Raw genomic sequence first — 22,680 nt, forward strand, 5'->3', positions numbered from 1 at the left:
ACACTGGGGCCTATATCCTCGCCTTCGAGGGGGACGTTCTCCCGGAGAAGGTAAAGGTGATGGGCTACCGGTGCGACGTGCGACCTTACGTCCCGCCTCCTATGCGCTGCTTTCGGTGTTTGAGCTTTGGGCACATGTCACGGTATGAGGCTGAACCCCTTTGTGGCGATTGTGGACGTCCTCTTCGTGAGGAACATATATGCACCCCACCACCTCAGTGCGTTAATTGTCCTGGCATCCACTCGCCTAGATCTTTAGACTGCCCCGCGTATCAGAAAGAGAAGAAGATTCAAGAACTCAAAACTTTGGATGTCTCTCTTATTCTGAGGCCAGGAAGAAGTATGACCACCTCTATTCCGTGACGTTGACAACTTCGTTTGCCTCAGTCGTGTCCACTCCTTCCACGGTATCCTCACCCCTATCCTGTTCCCCCTCCACCTCCTCCTCCATCCGGGGTCTATGCCTCTGCCTCGCCTTCCAAATCCCTCGCTTCCAAATCCCTCGCTTCCAAATCCCTCGCTTCCAAATCCCTCGCTTCCAAATCCCTCGCTTCCAAATCCCTCGCTTCCAAATCCCTCGCTTCCAAATCCCTCGCTTCCAAATCCCTCGCTTCCAAATCCCTCGCTTCCAAATCCCTCGCTTCCAAATCCCTCGCTTCCAAATCCCTCGCTTCCAAATCCCTCGCTTCCAAATCCCTCGCTTCCAAATCCCTCGCTTCCAAATCCCTCGCTTCCAAATCCCTCGCTTCCAAATCCCTCGCTTCCAAATCCCTCGCTTCCAAATCCCTCGCTTCCAAATCCCTCGCTTCCAAATCCCTCGCTTCCAAATCCCTCGCTTCCAAATCCCTCGCTTCCAAATCCCTCGCTTCCAAATCCCTCGCTTCCAAATCCCTCGCTTCCAAATCCCTCGCTTCCAAATCCCTCGCTTCCAAATCCCTCGCTTCCAAATCCCTCGCTTCCAAATCCCTCGCTTCCAAATCCCTCGCTTCCAAATCCCTCGCTTCCAAATCCCTCGCTTCCAAATCCCTCGCTTCCAAATCCCTCGCTTCCAAATCCCTCGCTTCCAAATCCCTCGCTTCCAAATCCCTCGCTTCCAAATCCCTCGCTTCCAAATCCCCCTCCACCGCGGCCCCCGCCCCCTCTGCCACCCTTCCTCCTCCTCCCCCCCCCCCGCCGCCTGAGAAGCGATCCTCTTGTCAGACGGCCATCGGGGAAACGTTCCGGACCCCGGCTTCAGAGGTCCGGCGTTCCAAAACGGACCCCGCGTGTGAGGACCTTATTCGGGTCCCGCCCACCATCCCTGTGCCTTCTCGGAATTCCAAGAAGGCCTCCAAGAAGTAGTCTCTATCCCCTCTCCACCCCGGCGCGTTTCGTTTGACGCTCCATCCGTGAGTCGCTGCTCCCGGCCGTCCTCAGTTTAGCTGGGACGCTCTGCTGCCAGGTGCTCAGCTGGTCTCTTGTCGGCAAATGATGCTGCCCCTCCTACGCAACCTGGGACAGCGGCCGCAGCTGGTGATGACTCGATGGAACAGGATCCGCCTCCCGCCGGTTGTAGCGTTGTTCCCTCGAAACCTGGCCCTTCGCGGCCGTAGAGGTGACCAGCTCTTCCCCATCTCGTTCCCCCCCTTTTTTCTGACTAGCGATGGCCTTGTTACATTGGAACATAAGAGGTATTCGGTCTAATCAGGAGGAATTAAAACAGCTCCTCCACCTGCACTGTCCGCTCGTCCTTGGTCTCCAGGAAATCAAGTTGCGCCCAACTGACCGTATTGCCTTTACCCACTATACCTCAGAGCAGTATGACCTCACCCCTGTGGATGGTATTCCAGCTCATGGTGGGGTCATGTTGCTTGTTCGGGATGATGTCTATTACCATCCCATCCCATTGACCACCCCACTCCAAGCAATAGCTGTCCGTATTACTCTTCCTGCCTTTACTTTTTCAGTTTGTACCGTCTACACTCCATCGTCATCCGCAGTTAGTCGGGCTGACATGATGCACCTGATTGTTCAGCTTCCTCCGCCGTTTTTATTGTTTGGCGACTTCAATGCCCATCATCCCCTTTGGGGCTCTCCTGCATCCTGTCAAAGAGGCTCCCTCTTGGCGGATGTCTTCAACCATCTCAATCTTGTCTGCCTCAAAACTGGCGCCACGACTTACCTCTTGGACTCTACTCATACCTACTCCCACTTGGACCTTTCGATCTGTTCTATAACTCTTGCCTGTCGGTTCGAGTGGTATGTCCTTTCAGCCACCTATTCGAGTGACCACTTTCCCTGTGTCGTTCGTCTCCTGCATCACACCCCATCCCCACGTCCTTTGAGCTGGAACATACCGAAAGCTGACTGGGAACTTTACTCCTCCCTGGCGACCTTTCCAGACCACGATTTTCTCAGTTGCGACAGTCAGGTCGAATACCTCACGACTGTTATCGTCAATGCTGCCGAACGTTCCATTCCTCATACTACCTCTTCTTCACGTTGCGTTTCCGTCCCCTGGTGGAATGAGGCTTGTAGAGACGCTATCCGTGCTCGACGACGTGCTTTACGCACCTTTCGCCGCCATCCTACGTTGGCGAATTGTATTGGATACAAACGACTCCGAGCGCAATGCCGTAGAGTCATCAAAGACAGCAAAATAGCTTGTTGGGCCTCTTTCACCAGCTCCTTTAATAGTTTTACTCCCTCTTCTGTCGTCTGGGGGTGGCCTACGCCGGTTGTCGGGCATTAAGGCCCACTCATCGGTACCTGGCCTGACCTCAGGTAATGAGGTCCTTGTTGACCCTGTGGCTGTCTCCAACGCCTTCGGCCGGTTTTTCGCGGAGGTTTCAAGCTCCGCCCATTACCACCCTTCCTTCCTTCCCAGGAAAGAGGCAGAAGAGGCTCGGCGACCTTCCTTCCACTCGCTGAATCTGGAAACTTATAATGCCCCCTTTACTATGCGGGAACTCGAACGTGCGCTTGCACTGTCCCGGTCCTCTGCTCCGGGGCCAGATGCCATTCACGTTCAGATGCTGGCACACCTTTCTCCGGCGGGCAAAAGCTTCCTTCTTCGTACCTACAATAGCGTCTGGACCGAAGGTCAGGTCCCCATGCGTTGGCGTGACGCCTTCGTTGTTCCTATACCCAAACCCGGGAAGGATAGACACGTTCCTTCTAGTTACCGCCGAATTTCTCTTACAAGCTGTGTCTGTAAGGTGATGGAGCGCATGGTTAATGCTCGGTTAGTTTGGATTCTCGAATCTCGACGGCTACTTACCAATGTCCAATGCGGCTTTCGTCGCCGCCGCTCCGCTGTTGACCACCTTGTGACCTTGTCGACATTCATCATGAACAACTTTTTGCGAAGGCGCCAAATGGTAGCCGTGTTCTTCGATTTGGAGAAGGCTTATGATACCTGTTGGAGAGGAGGTATCCTCCGCACTATGCACAGGTGGGGCCTACGCGGTCGCCTGCCCCTTTTTATTGATTCCTTTTCAACAGATCGAAAGTTAGGGTACGTGTGGGTTCCGTATTGTCCGACGTCTTCCTCCAGGAGAACGGAGTGCCTCAGGGCTCCGTCTTGAGCGTAGCCCTTTTTGCCATTGCGATCAATCAAATTATGGATTGCATTCCACCTAATGTCGCAGGCTCTCTCTTTGTCGATGACTTCGCGATCTACTGCAGTGCCCAGAGAACATGCCTCCTGGAGCGCTGCCTTCAGCGTTGTCTAGACAGCCTATACTCATGGAGCGTGGCAAATGGCTTCCGGTTCTCTGAAGAGAAGACGGTTTGTATCAACTTTTGGCGATATAAAGCGTTCCTTCCGCCATCCTTACAGCTCGGTCCCGTTGTTCTCCCATTCGTGGAAACAATTAAGTTTCTAGGGCTCACATTGGACAGGAAACTTTGTTGGTCTCCGCACGTCTCTTATTTGGCGGCCCATTGTACACGTTCCCTTAATGTCCTCAGAGTTCTTAGTGGTTCAACTTGGGGAGCGGATCGCACTGTCCTGCTTTGCTTGTATCGGTCCATAGTCCGATCGAAGCTGGATTATGGGAGCTTCGTCCACTCATCTGCTCGGCTATCCCTCTTACGCCGTCTCAACTCCATCCACCATCGGGGATTACGTCTTGCGGCCGGAGCCTTCTACACTAGTCCTGTACCCCCCAGGGGGTCCACAACTCATTTGTGGATACGTGCGTAGCGAGCACGGGACCCTGAGCTAATGTGGTCCTCCTTCCTTTCCGGGCTGCATACCCTCCCTTTCCGCATCCTTCCCCGTCCCCCATCTTCCCCCCCCCCCCACCTCTGTTTCTTTCCTTCCCTTTCTCCCCCTCTGGGAGTATGGTTTGTGCCTACGTCCGGAGACGGACGCTCGAAATTGTTACAAATTCCTTGCTTTCTACACTTGCAAGTCTTCGTCTTTCCTCTGTCCTCTTTTCCTTCCCTCTTCTCTTTGCCCTTTTCTCTGCTGCAGCGTTTGAGACCCCTCTTCTTTCCTTTCCCTTTCTCTTTTTGCTCCCTGTGCGTGTCTGAAGGCTGACCCACGCACTTCCATGCGTAGCCGGTGACGGGGTAACGCGTAATTCCCCGCCCTGGGTGCACAGGTAGGACACGTACGTACCCCTTGGTAAAGGCCAGGCCCAGGGAGGGGTGATTACCCGAGCTGATACCTTCCGAATGTGCCGATTGGTCCCGCCGTCCGTTTGTCGGGAGGTGTGACCTGAGGTGTGATCAATCACCTAAGGCGGGATTGTCTTCAGAGAGGGCCCCCACAAGGGAGGAGCGCGCCATCGGAGACGCCGGTAATCATGGGGGATTCTTCCGCAATGGTTTCCTCACCTTCCACTATGTCTGCTCACAAGCGTAAGTTCACTGAGTCTCTGCCACAGACAGTTATTCCATCGTTGCCACAGTTCCTTGTTGTTTCTCGGTCTGACAAAGGTCACGACTTCTCCACGGTCAACCCTTTCATTATTCAGAAAGGTGTCGACGCAATTGCAGGTCCTGTAAAGTCTTGTTCCAGATTACGGAATGGCACCCTGTTAGAAACAGTCAGTGCCCTCCAGGCACAAAAATTGCTGCGTACCTCACTACTACACATACCTTCCCTGTCCGGGTGGAACCACACCGTACCTTAAATTCCTCGCGTGGAGTCGTTTATACACGCTCCCTCGATGGATTTTCTGACGAAGAAACTCAGCACTACCTGTCTGACCAGGGCGTAACGGCTGTTCATAGGGTTATGAAAAGGGTTGACACGAACATCATTCCAACCCGCACTGTCTTCTTGACATTTGACAAAGTTCAACTGCCATCGAAAATCAAAGCAGGCTACGAGATAATTTCCGTTCGCCCTTACGTCCCAAACCCTACGCGTTGCTATCGGTGTCAGCGGTTCAATCACACCAGCCAGTCCTGTTCCAATCTGGCCAAATGTGTTACGTGTGGCAAGGATGCCCATGAGGGTGCTTGTCCACTTCCATCCCCTCGCTGTGTCAACTGTATGGGTGACCACGCTGCTTCCTCTCGAGATTGCCCCGTTTCTAAGGACGCAAAGCTCATCCAAGAAATTCGAGTGAAGGAAAAGGTGTCTACCTTTGCTGCTCGAAAATTATTCGCCAGTCGACAGCCCACAGTGCCTCAGACAGGAAAATACAGCACTGTCCTTGCTTCTCCTCGGCCAACAAAGGTGGCCACGCAGACTTGCGACCTCACCTTTAGTGCCACGGTCGTCAGATCGGCCAGCACAAAGATCACCCTTCAACCTCACCACTTTCGCCTGCCCACTCTCTGGCTCACCCTTCGTTGGGTTCTGGTAAATCTCTAGCCCAAGTCAGACACAAAGACTTCGAAAAAAGAGCATACTCGTGAAGAGTTTTTACGTACTGCCACTTCCCAACCATCGGTTCCTCCTTCATCTAAACATCATACTTCCAAGAAGGCTACAAAGAAACCCAGTTCCTCTCCTTCTCCGCCAAGGCGTGTCCCATCTACAGCACCACCTGGCGGAAATCGCCCTCGGCCGTCTTCTGTGTCGCCGAGGCGCACTGCTGGCGGCCGATCAACCGGCCGATCGCTGGTGGCAGGAGCTGCTCCTGACCAACCTATGGATCAGGATCTTCTGCCTTCGGCTGAATGCCATTCTATGCTGTCGGTCGCAAGCTCTCAGCAGTCGAGTTGATAGCGACCTTGGTCACATTCCTCCATTTTCTGTTCACCCTATGTCCATTATCCACTGGAATATCGGCGGTATTCGAGCCAATCGGGATGAATTGTCGATCCTCTTACGATCCTACTCGCCGGTCATTTTTGTCTTCAGGAAACAAAGCTGCGTCCCCATGACCGCTTTGTTCTCCCTCATTTTCAGTCTGTCCGATATGATCTCCCCTCTGTTGAAGGCACTCCAGCACATGGGACTAATGATTCTTCTCCATGAAGCTCTCCATTATCACCCAATCCATTTAAACACTTCCTTCCAAGCTGTCGCCGTCCGTCTTTCCCTTTCCGGATACACGTTCTCTCTTTGTACTGTATACATTCCATCGTCCACACCAATGGCACGAGCTGATCTCCATCTTCTTGGTCAGCTTCCACCCCCCTATTTGTTGGTTGGTGTCTTCAATGCCCACCACCCGCTTTGGGGATCTCCACATCCTTGTCCACATGGCTCACTATTGCTAGAAGTCTTCCACCAAGCGGATCTAGTTTGCCTCAACACTGGGGTCCCTACATTTTTGTCTGCCTCCACAACAAATTTATCTCATTTGGACCTTGCAGTCGGTACTGTTCCGCTAGCTCGGCGCTTCGAATGGTTCGCCCTTGATGATACACACTCGAGTGACCACTTTCCATGTGTCCTTAGACTGCAGCCTCAACTGCCATACATGCGCCCGCGACGCTGGAAGTTTGCCCAAGCTGATTGGACACTTTTTTCGTCTCTAGCGACATTCGATGACCGTCACTTTCCCAGCGTCGACGATGAGGTCACACATATTACCGACGTTATTCTTACAGCTGCGGAACATTCAATACCACGCACCTCCGAATTGCCCCGGCGCCCCCCAGTTCCTTGGTGGAACGAGGCATGCCGTGATGTAATACGTGAGCGGCGACGTGCTCTCCGCGTTTTCCTACTTTGGCCAACTGTATCCGCTAGAAGCAGTTCCGAGCGCGGTGCCGTCGTGTCATCCGCGATAGCAAGAAGGCAAGCTGGAACTTCTTTATTAGCTCATTTAACACCTTCACTCCCTCCTCGAAAGTTTGGAGTCGGCTTCGACGGTTCTCAGGCGCGCCTCGTTTCTTCCCGGTCTCTGGGCTCACTGTCGCGCATGACACATTAGTGGACACCGTCGCAATTTCTAACTCGTTGGGTCAGCACTTTGCTGAGATTTCGAGCTCTTCAAATTACCCGCCAGCGTTTCTCCCGAAGAAACGTGCAGCGGAAGTGCGACCTCTTGCTTTCTCCTCTCAAAATCGCGAAAGCTACAATACTGTTTTCTCCATGCGGGAACTGCAACATGCACTCTCTTCTTCTCGCTCCCCCGCCCCAGGACCGGATGGTATCCACGTCCAAATGTTGCTGCATTTATCAACCCATAGTCTGCGTTACCTCCTTCGCCTTTATAATCGAATTTGGACCGACAGTACTTTTCCCAGACGATGGCGGGAAGCTATCGTCGTTCCTGTTCCTAAACCTGGAAAGGACAAACATCTCCCCTCTAGCTATCGCCCCATTTCTCTAACGAGTAGTGTCTGTAAGGTTTTGGAGCATATGGTGAATTACCGTTTAGCGTGGTGGCTGGAATCCCGCAGTCTTTTAACACCTGCCCAATGCGGTTTCCGAAAGCATCGTTCTGCAGTTGACCATCTTGTTGCTCTCTCCACTTCTATCATGAACAATTTTCTCCGGAAACGCCAAACAGTAGCAATACTTTTTGATCTGGAGAGAGCATACGATACCTGTTGGAGGACAGGCATCCTCCGCACACTGTTCTCTTGGGGCTTTCGAGGTCAGCTGCCCATTTTTCTTCGCGAATTTATGGCAGAGCGCACATTTAGGGTGCGGGTGAACGCTACTCTCTCCTGTACTTTCTCCCAAGAAAACGGTGTACCCCAGGGCTCCGTGCTGAGTGTTGTACTGTTTGCCATTGCCATCAATCCAATTATGGATTGTCTCCTTCCTGATGTCTCAGGCTCCCTCTTTGTGGACGATTTTGCGATCTACTACAGCTCTCAACGGACCAGCCTTCTTGAACGACGTCTTCAAGGATGTCTCGATCGCCTCCACTCTTGGAGCATCGAAACCGGCTTCCGTTTTTATCCCAGTAAGACCGTTTGTGTTAATTTTTGGCGACGTAAGGAGTTTCTTCCGCCTTCCTTACATCTAGGTCCTGTCAACCTTCAGTTTTCAGACGTCGCTAAATTCTTGGGTCTTATGTTTGACAGAAAACTGTGTTGGTCCTCCCACGTTTCCTATCTTTCGGCTCGCTGTCTGCGATCGCTTAACACCCTTCGTGTCCTGAATGGTACCTCCTGGGGAGCGGACCGAGTGGTCCTTCTCCGCCTCTATCGCGCCTTAGTGCGCTCGAAATTGGACTATGGAAGCATAGTCTACTCCTCTGCTCGGTCGTCTATTCTTCGGCGTCTCGACTCTATCCACCACCGTGGATTACGTTTAGTGTCTGGAGCTTTTTACACCAGCCCTGTGGAAAGCCTTTATGCTGAGACTGCTGAACCTCCGCTGTCCAATCGGCGAGCAGTCCTTCTGTCTTCCATGCCTGCTAATCCAGCCCATGACCTTTTTTTTTTTTTTCGACGCCTCCTTTGATGTAGGGTATGCAGGCCGCCCCTCCTCCCTACTACCACCAGGAGTCCGCTTCAGTCAACTGCTCCATTCTCTTTCCTTCCTCTTTCCTAAAACCTTCTTGACAACTTGGGGTGCAGCACCGCCTTGGCTCCGTCCCCGGATCTGCCTGCTCCGTGACCTTTGTCGATTTCCCAAGGATGGTACCCCTTCACTTGTTTATCATCGGGCATTTGCTGCTCTATGTGCACAAATGACGGACGCCACATTTATTTACACCGACGGCTCGAAAACATCGTTAGGTGTAGGGAGTGCCTATATTGATGACACCCCAAATCACTTTCGGCTTCCCGACCAGTGTTCGGTTTATACTGCGGAACTTCACGCTGTTCTCCAGGCTGTCCACTACATCCGCCGCCATCAGCGGATACAGTACGTTATCTGCTCAGATTCTCTGGGCTCTCTCCTCAGTCTCCCTGTTGGAACGAGGCTTGTAGAGACGCTATCCGTGCTCGACGACGTGCTTTACGCACCTTTCGCCGCCATCCTACGTTGGCGAATTGTATTGGATACAAACGACTCCGAGCGCAATGCCGTAGAATCAGACAGCAAAATAGCTTGTTGGGCCTCTTTCACCAGCTCCTTTAATAGTTTTACTCCCTCTTCTGTCGTATGGGGTGGCCTGCGTCGGCTGTCGGGCATTAAGGCCCACTCCTCGGTACCTGGCCTGACCTCAGGTAATGAGGTCCTCGTTGATCCTGTGGCTGTCTCCAACGCCTTCGGCCGGTTTTTCGCGGAGGTTTCAAGCCTGCCTTCCTTCCCCACCCTGCCTTCCTTCCCAGGAAAGAGGCAGAAGAGGCTCGGCGACCTTCCTTCCACTCGCTGAATCTGGAAACTTATAATGCCCCCTTTACTATGCGAGAACTCGAACGTCCGCTTGCACTGTCCCGGTCCTCTGCTCTGGGGCCAGATGCCATTCACGTTCAGATGCTGGCACACCTTTCTCCGGTGGGCAAAAGCTTCCTTCTTCGTACCTACAATCGCGTCTGGACCGAAGGTCAGGTCCCCATGCGTTGGCGTGACGCCTTCGTTGTTCCTATACCCAAACCCGGGAAGGATAGACACGTTCCTTTTAGTTACCGCCGCATTTCTCTTACAAGCTGTGTCTGTAAGGTGATGGAGCGCATGGTTAATGCTCGGTTAGTTTGGATTCTCGAATCTCGACGGCTACTTACCAATGTCCAATGCGGCTTTCGTCGCCGCCGCTCCGCTGTTGACCACCTTGTGACCTTGTCGACATTCATCATGAACAACTTTTTGCGAAGGCGCCAAATGGTAGCCATGTTCTTCGATTTGGAGAAGGCTTATGATACCTGTTGGAGAGGAGGTATCCTCCGCACTATGCACAGGTGGGGCCTACGCGGTCGCCTGCCCCTTTTTATTCCTTTTTAACGGATCGAAAGTTAGGGTACGTGTGGGTTCCGTATTGTCCGACGTCTTCCTCCAGGAGAACGGAGTGCCTCAGGGCTCCGTCTTGAGCGTAGCCCTTTTTGCCATTGCGATCAATCAAATTATGGATTGCATTCCACCTAATGTCGCAGGCTCTCTTTGTCGATGACTTCGCGATCTACTGCAGTGCCCAGAGAACATGCCTCCTGGAGCGCTGCCTTCAGCGTTGTCTAGACAGCCTATACTCATGGAGCGTGGCAAATGGCTTCCGGTTCTCTAAAGAGAAGACGGTTTGTATCAACTTTTGGCGATATAAAGCGTTCCTTCCGCCATCCTTACATCTCGGTCCCGTTGTTTTCCCATTCGTGGAAACAACTAAGTTTCTAGGGCTCACGTTGGACAGGAAACTTTGTTGGTCTCCGCATGTCTCTTATTTGGCGGCCCGTTGTACACGTTCCCTTAATGTCCTCCGAGTTCTTAGTGGTTCATCTTGGGGAGCGGATCGCACTGTCCTGCTTCGCTTGTATCGGTCCATAGTCCGATCGAAGCTTGATTGTGGGAGCTTCGTCTACTCGTCTGCTCGGCCATCCGTCTTACGCCGTCTCAACTCCATCCACCATCGGGGGTTACGTCTTGCGATCGGAGCCTTCTACACTAGTCCTGTTGAGTCTTTATGCTGAAGCTGCCGAATTACCATTGACCTACCGGCGCGACGTATTGCTGTGTCGGTATGCCTGCCGGCTGTTGTCTATGCCCGACCACCCCTCTTACCAGTCCTTCTTCGCCGATTCTCTCGACCGTCAGTACGGGTTGTTTGTGTCTGCCCTGCTGCCCCCCGGAGTCCGCTTCCGTCGCCTGCTTCGACAATTGGATTTTGCCCTCCCTACCACCTTCAGAGAGGGTGAGAGCCCAACACCTCCTTGGCTCCAGGCTCCGGTTCATATTTATCTCGACCTCAGCTCACTCCCGAAGGAGGGTACTCCGGCTGCAGTGTATTGCTCACGGTTTGTCGAACTTCGTGCTCGACTTGCCGGTCACACCGTTATTTACACCGATGGCTCCAAAACTGACGGTGTCGGCTGTGCCTTTGTCGTCGGGGCCGCCACCTTTAAATACCGGCTCCTTGACCAATGTTCCAGCTTTACGGCCGAGCTTTTTGCTCTCCATCAGGCAGTTCAGTATGCCCGCCGCCACCGCCATTCATCGTATGTACTCTGCTCTGACTCACTCAGTGCTCTTCAGAGCCTTGGAGCTCCCTATCCGGTCCATCCCTTGGTGCAACGGATCCGGCAGTCCCTCCATTCTTTCGCTGATAATGGTTCTCCTGTCAGCTTTCTGTGGGTTCACGGTCATGTAGGAGTGCCTGGGAATGAGGCTGCGGATGCTGCATCCAAGGCTGCAGTACTCTTGCCTTGGCCATCCTCCCATTGTGTCCCTTCATCTGACGTTCATGGGGATGTTTGTAAGAGTCTTGTCGTTGTGGTGGGATGCTTGGTCATCCCTCCAAGGAAACAAGCACTGGGCAGTAAAACCGCTCCCAACTGCTTGGACAACCTCCTCCCGACCATCTCTGCGAGAGGAGGTCCTTCTGACCAGGTTGCGGATTGGGCATTGCCGGTTTAGCCACCGCTACCTGCTCTCCGGTGACCCAGCCCCGCAGTGCTCTTGTGGTCAGGCATTAACAGTGCGCCATGTTTTATTGTCGTGTCCCTGCTTTAGTCAATCTCGTGTTGTCCTGTCCCTGCCATCTACTTAACCGGATATTTTAGCTGATGACGCTCGAGCAGCTGCTCGTGTTCTGCGTTTTATAACTTTGACTCGCTTGTCCAAAGACATCTCTTATTTTATCTGCATCTTTGTAAGGACTTTCTGGTGCCCCCCTCCCCTTGAGTTTTACTACATTCTATGTGCTCTAACGATTGTGACTGGGCTCTAATGACCTCAGTAGTTGAGCGCCCTTAAAACCCCTCCCAAAAAAAAAATTACGGCAACAACGGTACTGATTGCTTCTCAGTTGTCACTACGAATACGAATCCAAATCCTTAGTTACTATTGAATTGGGGAAGTATGTGGTTATGCCATTCTCAAATTTCGCCAGAAAAGCTCTGCTCCAGTAAGTAATAAGACCGTTGAGCAGGGAAGTAAGAGCACCTCGCAGACAGGGGCTGTGAGGAGGCTCGCGTGTCGATAGCTATGTGGGCTAGGACCTTGCCTGCTGTCGGCAGATAACTATTATAAGTGTAAAAATTAACTGTTGCTGGATCGGTAGACTGTCAAAGATCCTTTGCTAGGGAACGTTCGGTAGACGTAAGTTGCGGGTTAATACAGACTACATGTTGTACATTATGCCAATTTTAGGTGGCTGGGAATAAATAACAGTATCTAACTTCGTCAAAGGGAAACCTCTTACGGAACAAGAGGCCACGAGGTGATATTGCATAGTCGTCTCCCTTCGTGGTCACTGTGAATATGAAAGTGACTAGTCGGGATACGCATCTGCATACATCACCCTGACAACATAGATTAGACCAGTGCTTCGCGCGAAGGAAGTACATGGATTGTCCAACGCATCGCTGATCCTCCGGGGAAAAGCCTAGAGTACAGTTCTGCTTAAATGTCTTGTCACCGCGCCAGCATTGCTGTTGCTGCAGTCAGAAGTCTAGAGCTCGACGGTTCTTGGTGAGTTAAAATCTTCCACGTGCTACTTTGTAATGTTCATTATGTTCCGTCAAGTGCGAACTACTTGAACGTACTTAATCCCTTATGGGCACAACTTTCTTACATTGCTGTCATCGCGTTATGAAATTTATGTAGTTCGTCGGCACTTGGGGATGAATATTTACATTAAAAACTAAAATGTACTATCTTGACATTTCAAAATGGCGTTTCTTATTGTTCGCTGCGAACCACCTTTATTGCCCATACTCGTTCGGTTGTGTAAAAAGCTGAAAGCCGGATCGTAACTAACAGCATGAATACGATGAGGAACAATACTGTGAACTTGTTTTTAACGTTATGTAATTAACTCTGACTGCTCTAACATACAGGAATGTAAATCATATCGTACCTCCGTAAGATAAATACACTGAAGTTTCCTGCAGGTATTTTTACTAATAGTTTGTTCATACAGCACCTGCTGTCTGGGACAGAATTTTCTATTGTGACGATGGTAGAGTTATCTACGTATTAGAATTTCTGGAATATCTACTTTCCCCCACTGTTGGGACATTTAGTGTTTAGGGAATAGTCAGAGCAGCTCGCATAAACTGTAACCATAATTGGTTTTCTTGGCATTCATTAACAGCTATGCCGTGGAGTGAAGTTCATACAATCCTGTTCAGTCTGACGTCTGTCCCTAAGCTGCCATTAGTATTGGAAATTCTAAGAGCTTTGATTGGTCGGAACGCTTTTGTATTTGTAAGGAGCTTGTCAGATTCTAAAGTTTCTTCGTTCTGGCACATATATTGTTCCTACTCCGAAAGAACGCCGTTAATGCGACTGACCGCTTGTTACTGGTCGTTATAGGCTATGCTAGATGATGATTAATAAACCAAATCCACGTTCCTGGTAAGAACCACCTAAAGAGTTAAAATGGCATCGTGATTTAAAGCAACATTTCGAAAATTGTAAAAATAACCAGCTTGCTACTAAGTTTTAACAAAGTTCGACAAAATCTAGACAGGTAACCCTGAGAAAAAATAAATTTTCGAAGAATGCTGTCAGCAAGGCGTCTACAGAGCATAACTGAAGGCAGTGCTAACAAACTTTGAATGTCTAGAAGGCAAAGGCATAGGTGTGTTAACCTTCAGTTAGCTATCAATCTTTAATCTACGCATCACGTAAAACTACTAAACAGTGTAGGTCATCTCGCCAGTGTGAATGATGGAAATTAAGCAGACAGTGCGAAAATGTTAAATCACTATACCATCATAAATTTTACTCCATATTTTATTCAGAGGAAAGTCGTAAGTTATAAGTTAGTCTCTGTGCTAGTTGGTTAGGGCCGATGGTATCTCACACACAAAATAAGTACAAAATGTCCTGCTTCGGCCGGCCGCGGTGGTCTCGCGGTTCTAGGCGCGCAGTCCGGAACCGTGCGACCGCTACGGTCGCAGGTTCGAATCCTGCCTCGGGCATGGATGTGTGTGATGTCCTTAGGTTAGTTAGGTTTAAGTAGTTCTAAGTTCTAGGGGACTGATGACCACAGCAGTTGAGTCCCATAGTGCTCAGAGCCATTTTTTTTTGTCCTGCTTCGCACCCTATACTGAAGTACTAGATAGGCGGAATCGCATATTCGTAACTGCAGTCTTAAGTTGTAAGAGGGTTTAGCAATCTAGGGTTACTAAAATTCCTAATCTGTTTCCGCTTCTCACTTTCCGTACCCATATACATACTGAGACCTACGTGGCTAGTGGAAGCGCCCCCTCAAGAGTTCTGTTCCAGTTACCCGCTGACAATGCCACATGCGCCAATAGGGAGCGAGGGGGAAAATGGTGTCGCAGTGAGATCGCTTTCAGAGACGCATGATGCCTTTCTCTCTTCTCCTCTCTGCTTGTTTTAGGACTTTGTTCCGTTACCAGGCACCTGCCACGACCACATTGACTGACGGGTAGTCTATACAACCCCGTTGTATACCGTATATTTGAACATAACTAATTTTACTTCACTTCCCAGTTACACTTTGGATGGCCACATAGGCTACATTCCCCTAAAATCACTGTGCCTGTAAAATGCAATAAAAAATAGTCTTCACGGCAATAGACGAATTGTAGTAAACTACTACAAATCAGTGACCCTTGGATGTCATGTGTTGTTATATTTTGGTTATTTTTTCGTGTAACGTCTATAGTGATAAGGCCACTTACGCGGGAAAAAGCAGATTCAGGAAGTAAAATAAATACTAATTTAGCAAACCGGAAGGTATTATGACCAAACAAAATCAAGGAATAAAGTTAACATCCAGTCGACCGGTAATACGGGCCGGAGGTAAAGGAAGAAAAATGTTCTTCAAAAGTTGAAACGCTGAATCTTCTACTAAAATTAGATTGATACTAGGATTTAATGCAGATGGATATGTTGTCTGTAGAATAAAAAGAATTGCAAGTTTTCCTGAATACTGAGTACCACTGCTACCACATAAAAATACGAACTGACAATTAACTTGATTTAGCTGCCAGTATAACCTGCTTACGTTTGAACTTTGGTGCTGCTCATAGCAGAGTTACACGGGTGTGTGGAATCCTTCGGACGTTACTGCTACAAGAGAGAACATATGCGGACTGATCAGGCTCTGGACTAAATGGTCGCCAATTAGAATCAGTTTAAACACTTGATTGGAATTCAAGAAAATGTGGTTAATTGATAGCGTCTGAACACTATTGATCTATGTATATATGGTTCTCGGGCGAGACGTCGGATGTCATAGAGAAAACTCCACAATATTTCATAGCGCAACTGGCCGACATCTTCAGGTGCGACGAACACACTAAGGCAGGACCAGGGCTCCCCATTTATGCCAGTTTTAGGCAGGAAGTGCGCATGCGTGGAGGCGCCAAATTCGATGGCCAATAGCGACGATATCAACTGATAGCTGGAAGGACAGCAACGCCACCTACGGGATGAAGAACCAGACTTCGGCGAGCGCGCGGTGGCTGCCGCCGCTACTCTGCGCTGCCATCGGCCGCCCCAGCGACATCTGTCTGAAGCCGCAAGCAAAAATGCGCGTCCGCGTAGGCGCCTTGATTATCCTCCCGTTGTCAACAGAATATTTGTTGTTGGCGAATCGTCATCCGTCGTATGACCGATAGTACTCTTCTCTGCTCGAAGCGGATTCAATATGACCAGTGCTGGGTCCCAAGCTGTACGGAGCTGAAAGCCCGTGTCTCCGTTTACAAGATTCGTCGAGCTACGTATTTCCACTGCTTCCTTTAATAACTGTCCCAGTACGAACTCGTCGATGCGAGAATTTTGGTATGTTAATTCATAGAATGGCCTGTACTGAGAATGCTCGGCCACTGCACACTTATATGGTTGTTTCAGACGAGTGTAGCGCCGGTGTTCAGTACATCCCTCTTCTACAATGTGACAAGTTTGTCCGATGTAAGACATGCCGCAGCTACAAGGAATTTCGTAAACACCGGGTCGTCTTAGGCCAAGGCTGTCCTTAGATGAGCCCAAGAGAGCTGAGAGTTTTGCCGGCGAACGAAAGATACATTTAACTTAATGCCTCTTCAATTATCTTCCTATTTTTGAAGACTGGCATAGAGGCTCTGGTCCTACCTTAGCAGTGTGTTGGTCGCACCTGAAGATGTCGGCCAGTTGCGCTGATGAAATATCGTGGAGTTTCCACTGTGACATCCGACGTCTCGCCCGAGAACCATATATACAACATGTACGTCGGGAAAGCCTCAAGTAACACACTATTGATCTAGATTCTATAGTGTTGCGAGAGAAGATACAAAATAATGTATACATGCAAGATTTGTCGTGATACGTACTTCCTCCGCCTGTAGGACAAGCACTTGAGTGCTCACTTTGGATCAGATTACCCGTGCTTGGGCCAGTTACCACATAGTACTCTGGCTTGCTAATCATATTTCAGCCAAGATTCTACAAACAACTGGTAAGGATTACCGCAGTCCTTTGGCCATAATTTTCCTTTAATCTCCAGAAGAGCACATAAGAAATAGTAGCTTGTCTGGAAGGACAACAGGAAGTTTGACTCGGAGATTTGGAAAGAACTAAGATGCCAATGGCGTAATCAGAGCGTCCAGTACATTCAGATCATGTCCTCCTGATTATGGTTAATAATCGTATAAATAATGCCGCTCTCAACTACGCGTCCACTGCGTCCTGGCTTGCTTAGAGTACACACTGCACTAGTGAGACTACAGCTACTGCAGTAAACAATTTATAAGCTGGACCTCTAAATATTTTTGGAGTGGTCTTTTAAGGTTATGAAGATACACTTCTGTGCCTCAGCAATTTCCAGGTGGACATGATTGACTTTCGAAAAGAATCTTTCAAAGTATCAAAGGCGACATGGTATTGATGATATTGTTGTCCATGCTCAATGGTAATGAGTGACTTGATGGGATACTCACCTGCATGCAGTAATAAATCATGTATTACACCCGTGCGATTTGTGCAAAGAAAATATTTGGATCTGGTCCAACGACGAATCACCAACACTGCAAAGATATGCAGCGGATGCCATCCAATAAAAAGAGCGAAACCTTCTGACCTTTGGACCGCGTCAGTCAAATAACTTTACTGCTAAGGAATTCAACAAAATTTCGATGACAGCTCCTGAAATATTGAGCTATGCTACATTTTTCTTCGGATTTTAAACCTGAAGTTACACTCTGCGTAATGTACCCTCTCGGGAGACGGCTCATACATGAATGCCGTTGATTCACACTTCAGCAGGTGAAACGCAATCGGGCGTGATGGATGGGATACAAAAATTCTAAGCTTCCGGCAGCTCCAGATCTCAGATAGTAACGTTACCACTCCTTCTTAAATAAAATTATGGTAACACAATGCACTGAAGTCAAGGAAGTTAGGATAGTACCTAACAAGCCTTTCGAAATATTTATGAAGGTTCTAATAGAAAGCTCTTACAAACATTTTCTGTATTTTTCCTCCCTTTGTTTCTTGGTCGTTCAAATTTTTGAAGGCTTTTTTGGAAAGAAATTAGTGTCTATGCCATTTATTAAAGAATTAGCCTGGAAAAAGGTTATAAACATAAAACTGTAGTTAGGGTAGTATGAAGCTTCCATGTAGATACAGTTCAAATGTCTAGATAGCGAAGGTACGATAGGAACCGGTTTTGACTGTCACATCATACGATTGTCTAAAATACAGGATACAAAAAATCACTCTTCATGGATAGAAGAATGAACGATTTATAACATAAGCGCTTAAATCACATTACTCCTGCATTCCATGAAAATTCGTGGATGAGTATTACTCTTCGCAAAGAACCAGTGATAGTTTGGCAGAGTTGACGTTGGAATGTGGGACTGAATTACTAGGGTAAACGACTGACTTGTTTGTTGTGAACTTCATAGCGCTGGAGTAAAGTCTACGACGGAACACCATTGACCGTTATCCCATCAGTAAGACTAATATTTTAATTCTCTAACTATGAGTGAATGATTTTCGCAAAATGACACCTGATAGTCCAAAATAAAGGTGACATACGCGATATCTTTGATAATCCATTTCTTTAAGAGTATGTGGGCTCATGTAATTACTCTAAACGGATTATGAAGTATTTCTGGTTTGCTTATTACTCCCACCATTAACCGAAAACGATAGAGCAATAATGATAGCATTAGAAAAATTCATCACACGACTAAGTTTTTGCATAAAAAGCTCAAAATAAGTTATCTGGTGTGTACTCAGATTGCGTTAATGGCCTTATTTGCCGCCGCCCCCCCCCACCATGGGCGCGTAGCTGTCCGCCTAGCTTATCTTGTATTTGTCAGATCAAGGGTTGGGCATCTGCACATTTCTTGCTACAGACAAATCAACTGAATACCGTTGTTAGACTGTTGCTAAAGTAGTAGTCCTGTTCGTATTTACTTAATAACCATACAGTTTCAAACTGTATTTTTAGACCTTCTCCATATTCTATTCCATATTTCTGGGAATTCAAACTTCTGGATTATTCCCGTAGTGCTCAAAAGTGCATGGTTTTTGTGGTAAAGTTAACTTCAAAGCCCTTCCCCTGAAAACAAAACTACCTGCCACTGTTGGTAGTGATCTAGCTGGAAGATTAACTGTTCGGATACTACGGACATTGATAGTAAAATGTACACAATATGGAAAAGTATCAAGAGACCCCACGTAATGTGGGCTAATGTCTCGAGGCGTACTCGCTAGAATTAAATGCGGAGGGTATTGTTGTCAACAGATAAACAGTAACAGAATGAATCTATCAGAAGAACGCAGCAACTTCGGTCGTGGACTAATCGGGGAAAAAGCATTGTTGAGGGTGGTTGCTAAAAATCGCATAGCGGGAGGAGTCAGTTGAGAGCTCTAAAGTGCAAACAGCAGTTCAGTTAGCACAATTACTACGTGAAGTGAATTCAAAAGTAAGTTACACAATGGTTAAACTTTTCTTCATAAGCCACACAATTCTGAAGTCAGTGTTAGGAGACACTTGAGGTGATGTAAAGAGCGCCAACAATAGATGACTGGAGAAGTGATTTGAATTAATGGATCATGCTAAACTTCGTGGCAATCCAACGGTACTTTGGCGACTGCACGGAGAACGTTACCTGTCATCATAAGGAAGGCCAACAGTGAACCACGGAGTTATGAAACGGGGTTGTGGTCCTCTAACGGCGTCTAAGAAAACTCCAAAGGCGGAAGAATATATTTTACAGCATTGTGTAATGCGTACAACAGAGAAACAGTTCAGGCTGACAATACGTCCTGTGATAAAAAGCGTCTTAGGCAATGGGCTGTGGCCAAACATCTGAAATGGACTGATCTGCCCAGAGGCCTGAACTGAGCGCAATGGGACGCCACTGGGATGAGTTAAACCGTAGACTTCGCTCCAGTGGTTGTAGGAAATATTGTCAAATCTATACGTTGTCACTGCCGTTCTATTTCCGCATTTTTTGCTCACAAATGGCAGTAGGACAATAGCGGTATTGCGTATCGTTATCGCCACGCGTGGTCACTAATACAAATCCTTACCTAGAATTGAATCTGAAAAGTATGTGGCTGTCATTCTCCATTTAGTTCAGCTAGTAGTACCAGAAAGTAGGGGAGCGCTTGGGAGACTGAAGGCTGTGGATTGTGGCTCGCGTGACGCTGTCTCTGTGGGCAAGGACTTGGCGTGCTGTCGACAAAGACACCGGTTAATCCTCGTCCAGTAAAAAACGCTCTCAGTCCCTGTAATGAATCCTCCATCTGTAAAGGTCTGATTAGCTGGTAGCCCATGCAGTTGATAATATCTACGTCTGAGTAAAATTGGTTTTGTATTGTTAAGTAATTACTGCTGGATCGCTAAACACTTTCGAAGATCTATCGGTGTAAAACGTTTAGTAATCATTATGAGGTAAGTGACATTTTTCATCATACCAGTTCGCTGGTGCATGTGATTGATGACTGCCTCTTCCTCAAGCGAGACCATCTTTACAAATGCCAAAGAAGCGACGAGGTGGTGCTGCACAGTCGTCTCCCTACGTGGCCACTGTGAACATGAAAGTGACTAGTAGAGATACGCCTCTGCATACATCACCCTGACAACATGAATTACACTGGAGCACTTCGCGCGAAGGAAGTACGTGGATTGACAACGCATGGCTGACTGGGGAAACTCATTGTGTGAGCCAGAATAAGAGATTGGTTTTCCTTAAATGTCTTGCCAGTGCGACATCAGTGTGCTTAATTCCATAAACCATATTATTGACTGAAAGCTTTTGAGATTCCTGATGTTACTTTTAGGGGTAAGTTACATGAGAACTTCCATGTAGTGTTTTTTCTAGGTTGTTCGTACTCAAACGTTTGAATTAAAGAAAATGTAGTTAGTCATGAAGCAATGTTTTTAAAGATTGTTAATCATGTAATTCACTCCTTCACTTGTTTTTCAGGAATTCAGATAAGACAGTAAAACTGTAAGACATAAGTTTTCTGCGGGAAGCCTTCAAGAATTTGCATTTGTTCAGAACCCTTGCTGTCGGACGGAAATTAAGTCAGCCGCTGAGGCAGAAGTTACATGGCTTTATTCTAGACACCAGATCATGTTACTTTTGCGATTGCACCTTTGTCTTCAGAAAAGATTTTTCAGTTCTCTAGGCGGAAATTTTTCATGGTTCAACAGCTACGCCACGGTGAGAACATGATTTTCCATTCAGACTCAGAAGTCAGAACCAACATCGCAATAAGTCTCTTAAGGTATAAATCAGCCGTTATTGATAAGACACGTTTTTGTATATGGCAGAGGTTACTATGTTTCTGAAAACTGGTTCTTCGGTCTGACGCTTCCTTGCCGTTTCTATTCTAAAACATCACAGACAGTAGGTCTGTGTTAATGTCTTTATAGAATGTCAGTGTTAACGAACTTTTGCATCAGACGTGTAGAATCTTTACGTCATGGAAGAAGGTATTAAAAGCAATGTACCTAATTGAGTGGGCTACTGTGCCTTAAATGATAATTTTATAACACAAGCCAAAAGTACTTCCTGTAGTAAACAGAAATATATTGAAATTAGATGTTCCAGTTCATTTTTAAAGCGGATAATAAATCTACATAACGGCTTCTGAGAAAGTACTTCACAAAAACAATGAACCTACCACCCAAGTCGCGTAATTAAGTGACGTGTCGAGCAGTCATTAGCTTCATTCCACCGTATTACAGTAGGTGTAGACATAGAATACAAATCATGGGAAAACCGTTGCAATTAATGCACTTACGACCACTTCACGCTCAAATGTGTTCTTTGCACTCAAAATACATGCAGTAGTACATCCATACATAAAAATATCACAAAAGGTAGTGGATGACAGGTCATAAAATCGTCGTTCTATGTTCACCAGATTGTAGGGACTAATCAACCAAACAATTGTGGCTGTTACGAACTTTCTAAAAGCTAATCATTTGCCGCGCGATGTAAAGCTCTTTCGAAACTTGTTAACTTACCCACCTTAATATTTAATATATTTCATACCAGTTTTTCTCCTAACTTAAAACAGAGAAACCTGAAGGCATCTGACTGGCAGTGGAGAGAAACCATTTCCCGCCATGTTGCCAGCATGGCACCTTCAGAACATAAACGAACAGTGCTAATCTAAGCTGGAATATATCGACACAACAGGCATATTATGCTTAGTTTACTAGAAGTAATCTTCTGTTTCTGTCAATCATTGAAAAGCCGACAAGTTACCCTCTAAGCACGTCAAAATATATTATGCGCAAGAATTTTCTTGATTACAATATAGTCAATTCATAGGGAACGGTCACGGTTCGTGCTTCCCCGACAGTCATTTGTTCCTACGTTTTGGTTACTTATTCGTGTAATTGTTAAAGTGTTTAGTGGTAAGACCTGAAGACCGTATTTACTTCGCAAAGCCATTAATCACATTGTGCCTGTACCATTAAAACGGTTTTAACCTTACCTGATGGCTATCTACAATTAGACTGAGATTTAAAACAACGCTTGCATTGGTAATCATACACACTGGAAGTAATCAAAGGTTTTAAAGGAAAAACCTGCCACATTGTCAGACATGTTACGGCCAAATACTATTTACGAATCAAATTAACATCCAGTCCACGGGTGGTTGTTGTGAAACACACAAGGGCAGAAAACTAAGCTCTCCAGAAGTCGCTTCACTGTCCCACCAAAATTCCTGGTTTTATCCTCCCCAATACGTCTTTATGATAGGTGATGTAACCTGCAAAATCAAAATTGTCGTCTTTCGACA

The 22,680-nt window shown here is 47.7% G+C and overlaps 1 protein-coding gene across 1 annotated transcript in view; it reads right to left on the reverse strand.

The window, feature by feature from the left end:
* Nucleotides 1-457: 457 nt before the first annotated feature.
* The window catches only part of LOC126235088 (M protein, serotype 2.1-like), a 97,423-nt gene continuing 75,200 nt past the window's right edge, over nucleotides 458-22,680 (reverse strand). Inside the window, exon 2 of the mRNA XM_049943822.1 lies at nucleotides 458-1,100. Within this exon, the coding sequence (XP_049799779.1) occupies nucleotides 458-1,100 (643 nt within the window). The remainder of the gene's footprint in view (nucleotides 1,101-22,680) is intronic.

Source organism: Schistocerca nitens, chromosome 2 (genome assembly GCF_023898315.1).
Source record: "Schistocerca nitens isolate TAMUIC-IGC-003100 chromosome 2, iqSchNite1.1, whole genome shotgun sequence".
In the NCBI taxonomy this organism is placed as follows: Eukaryota; Metazoa; Arthropoda; class Insecta; order Orthoptera; family Acrididae; genus Schistocerca; species Schistocerca nitens.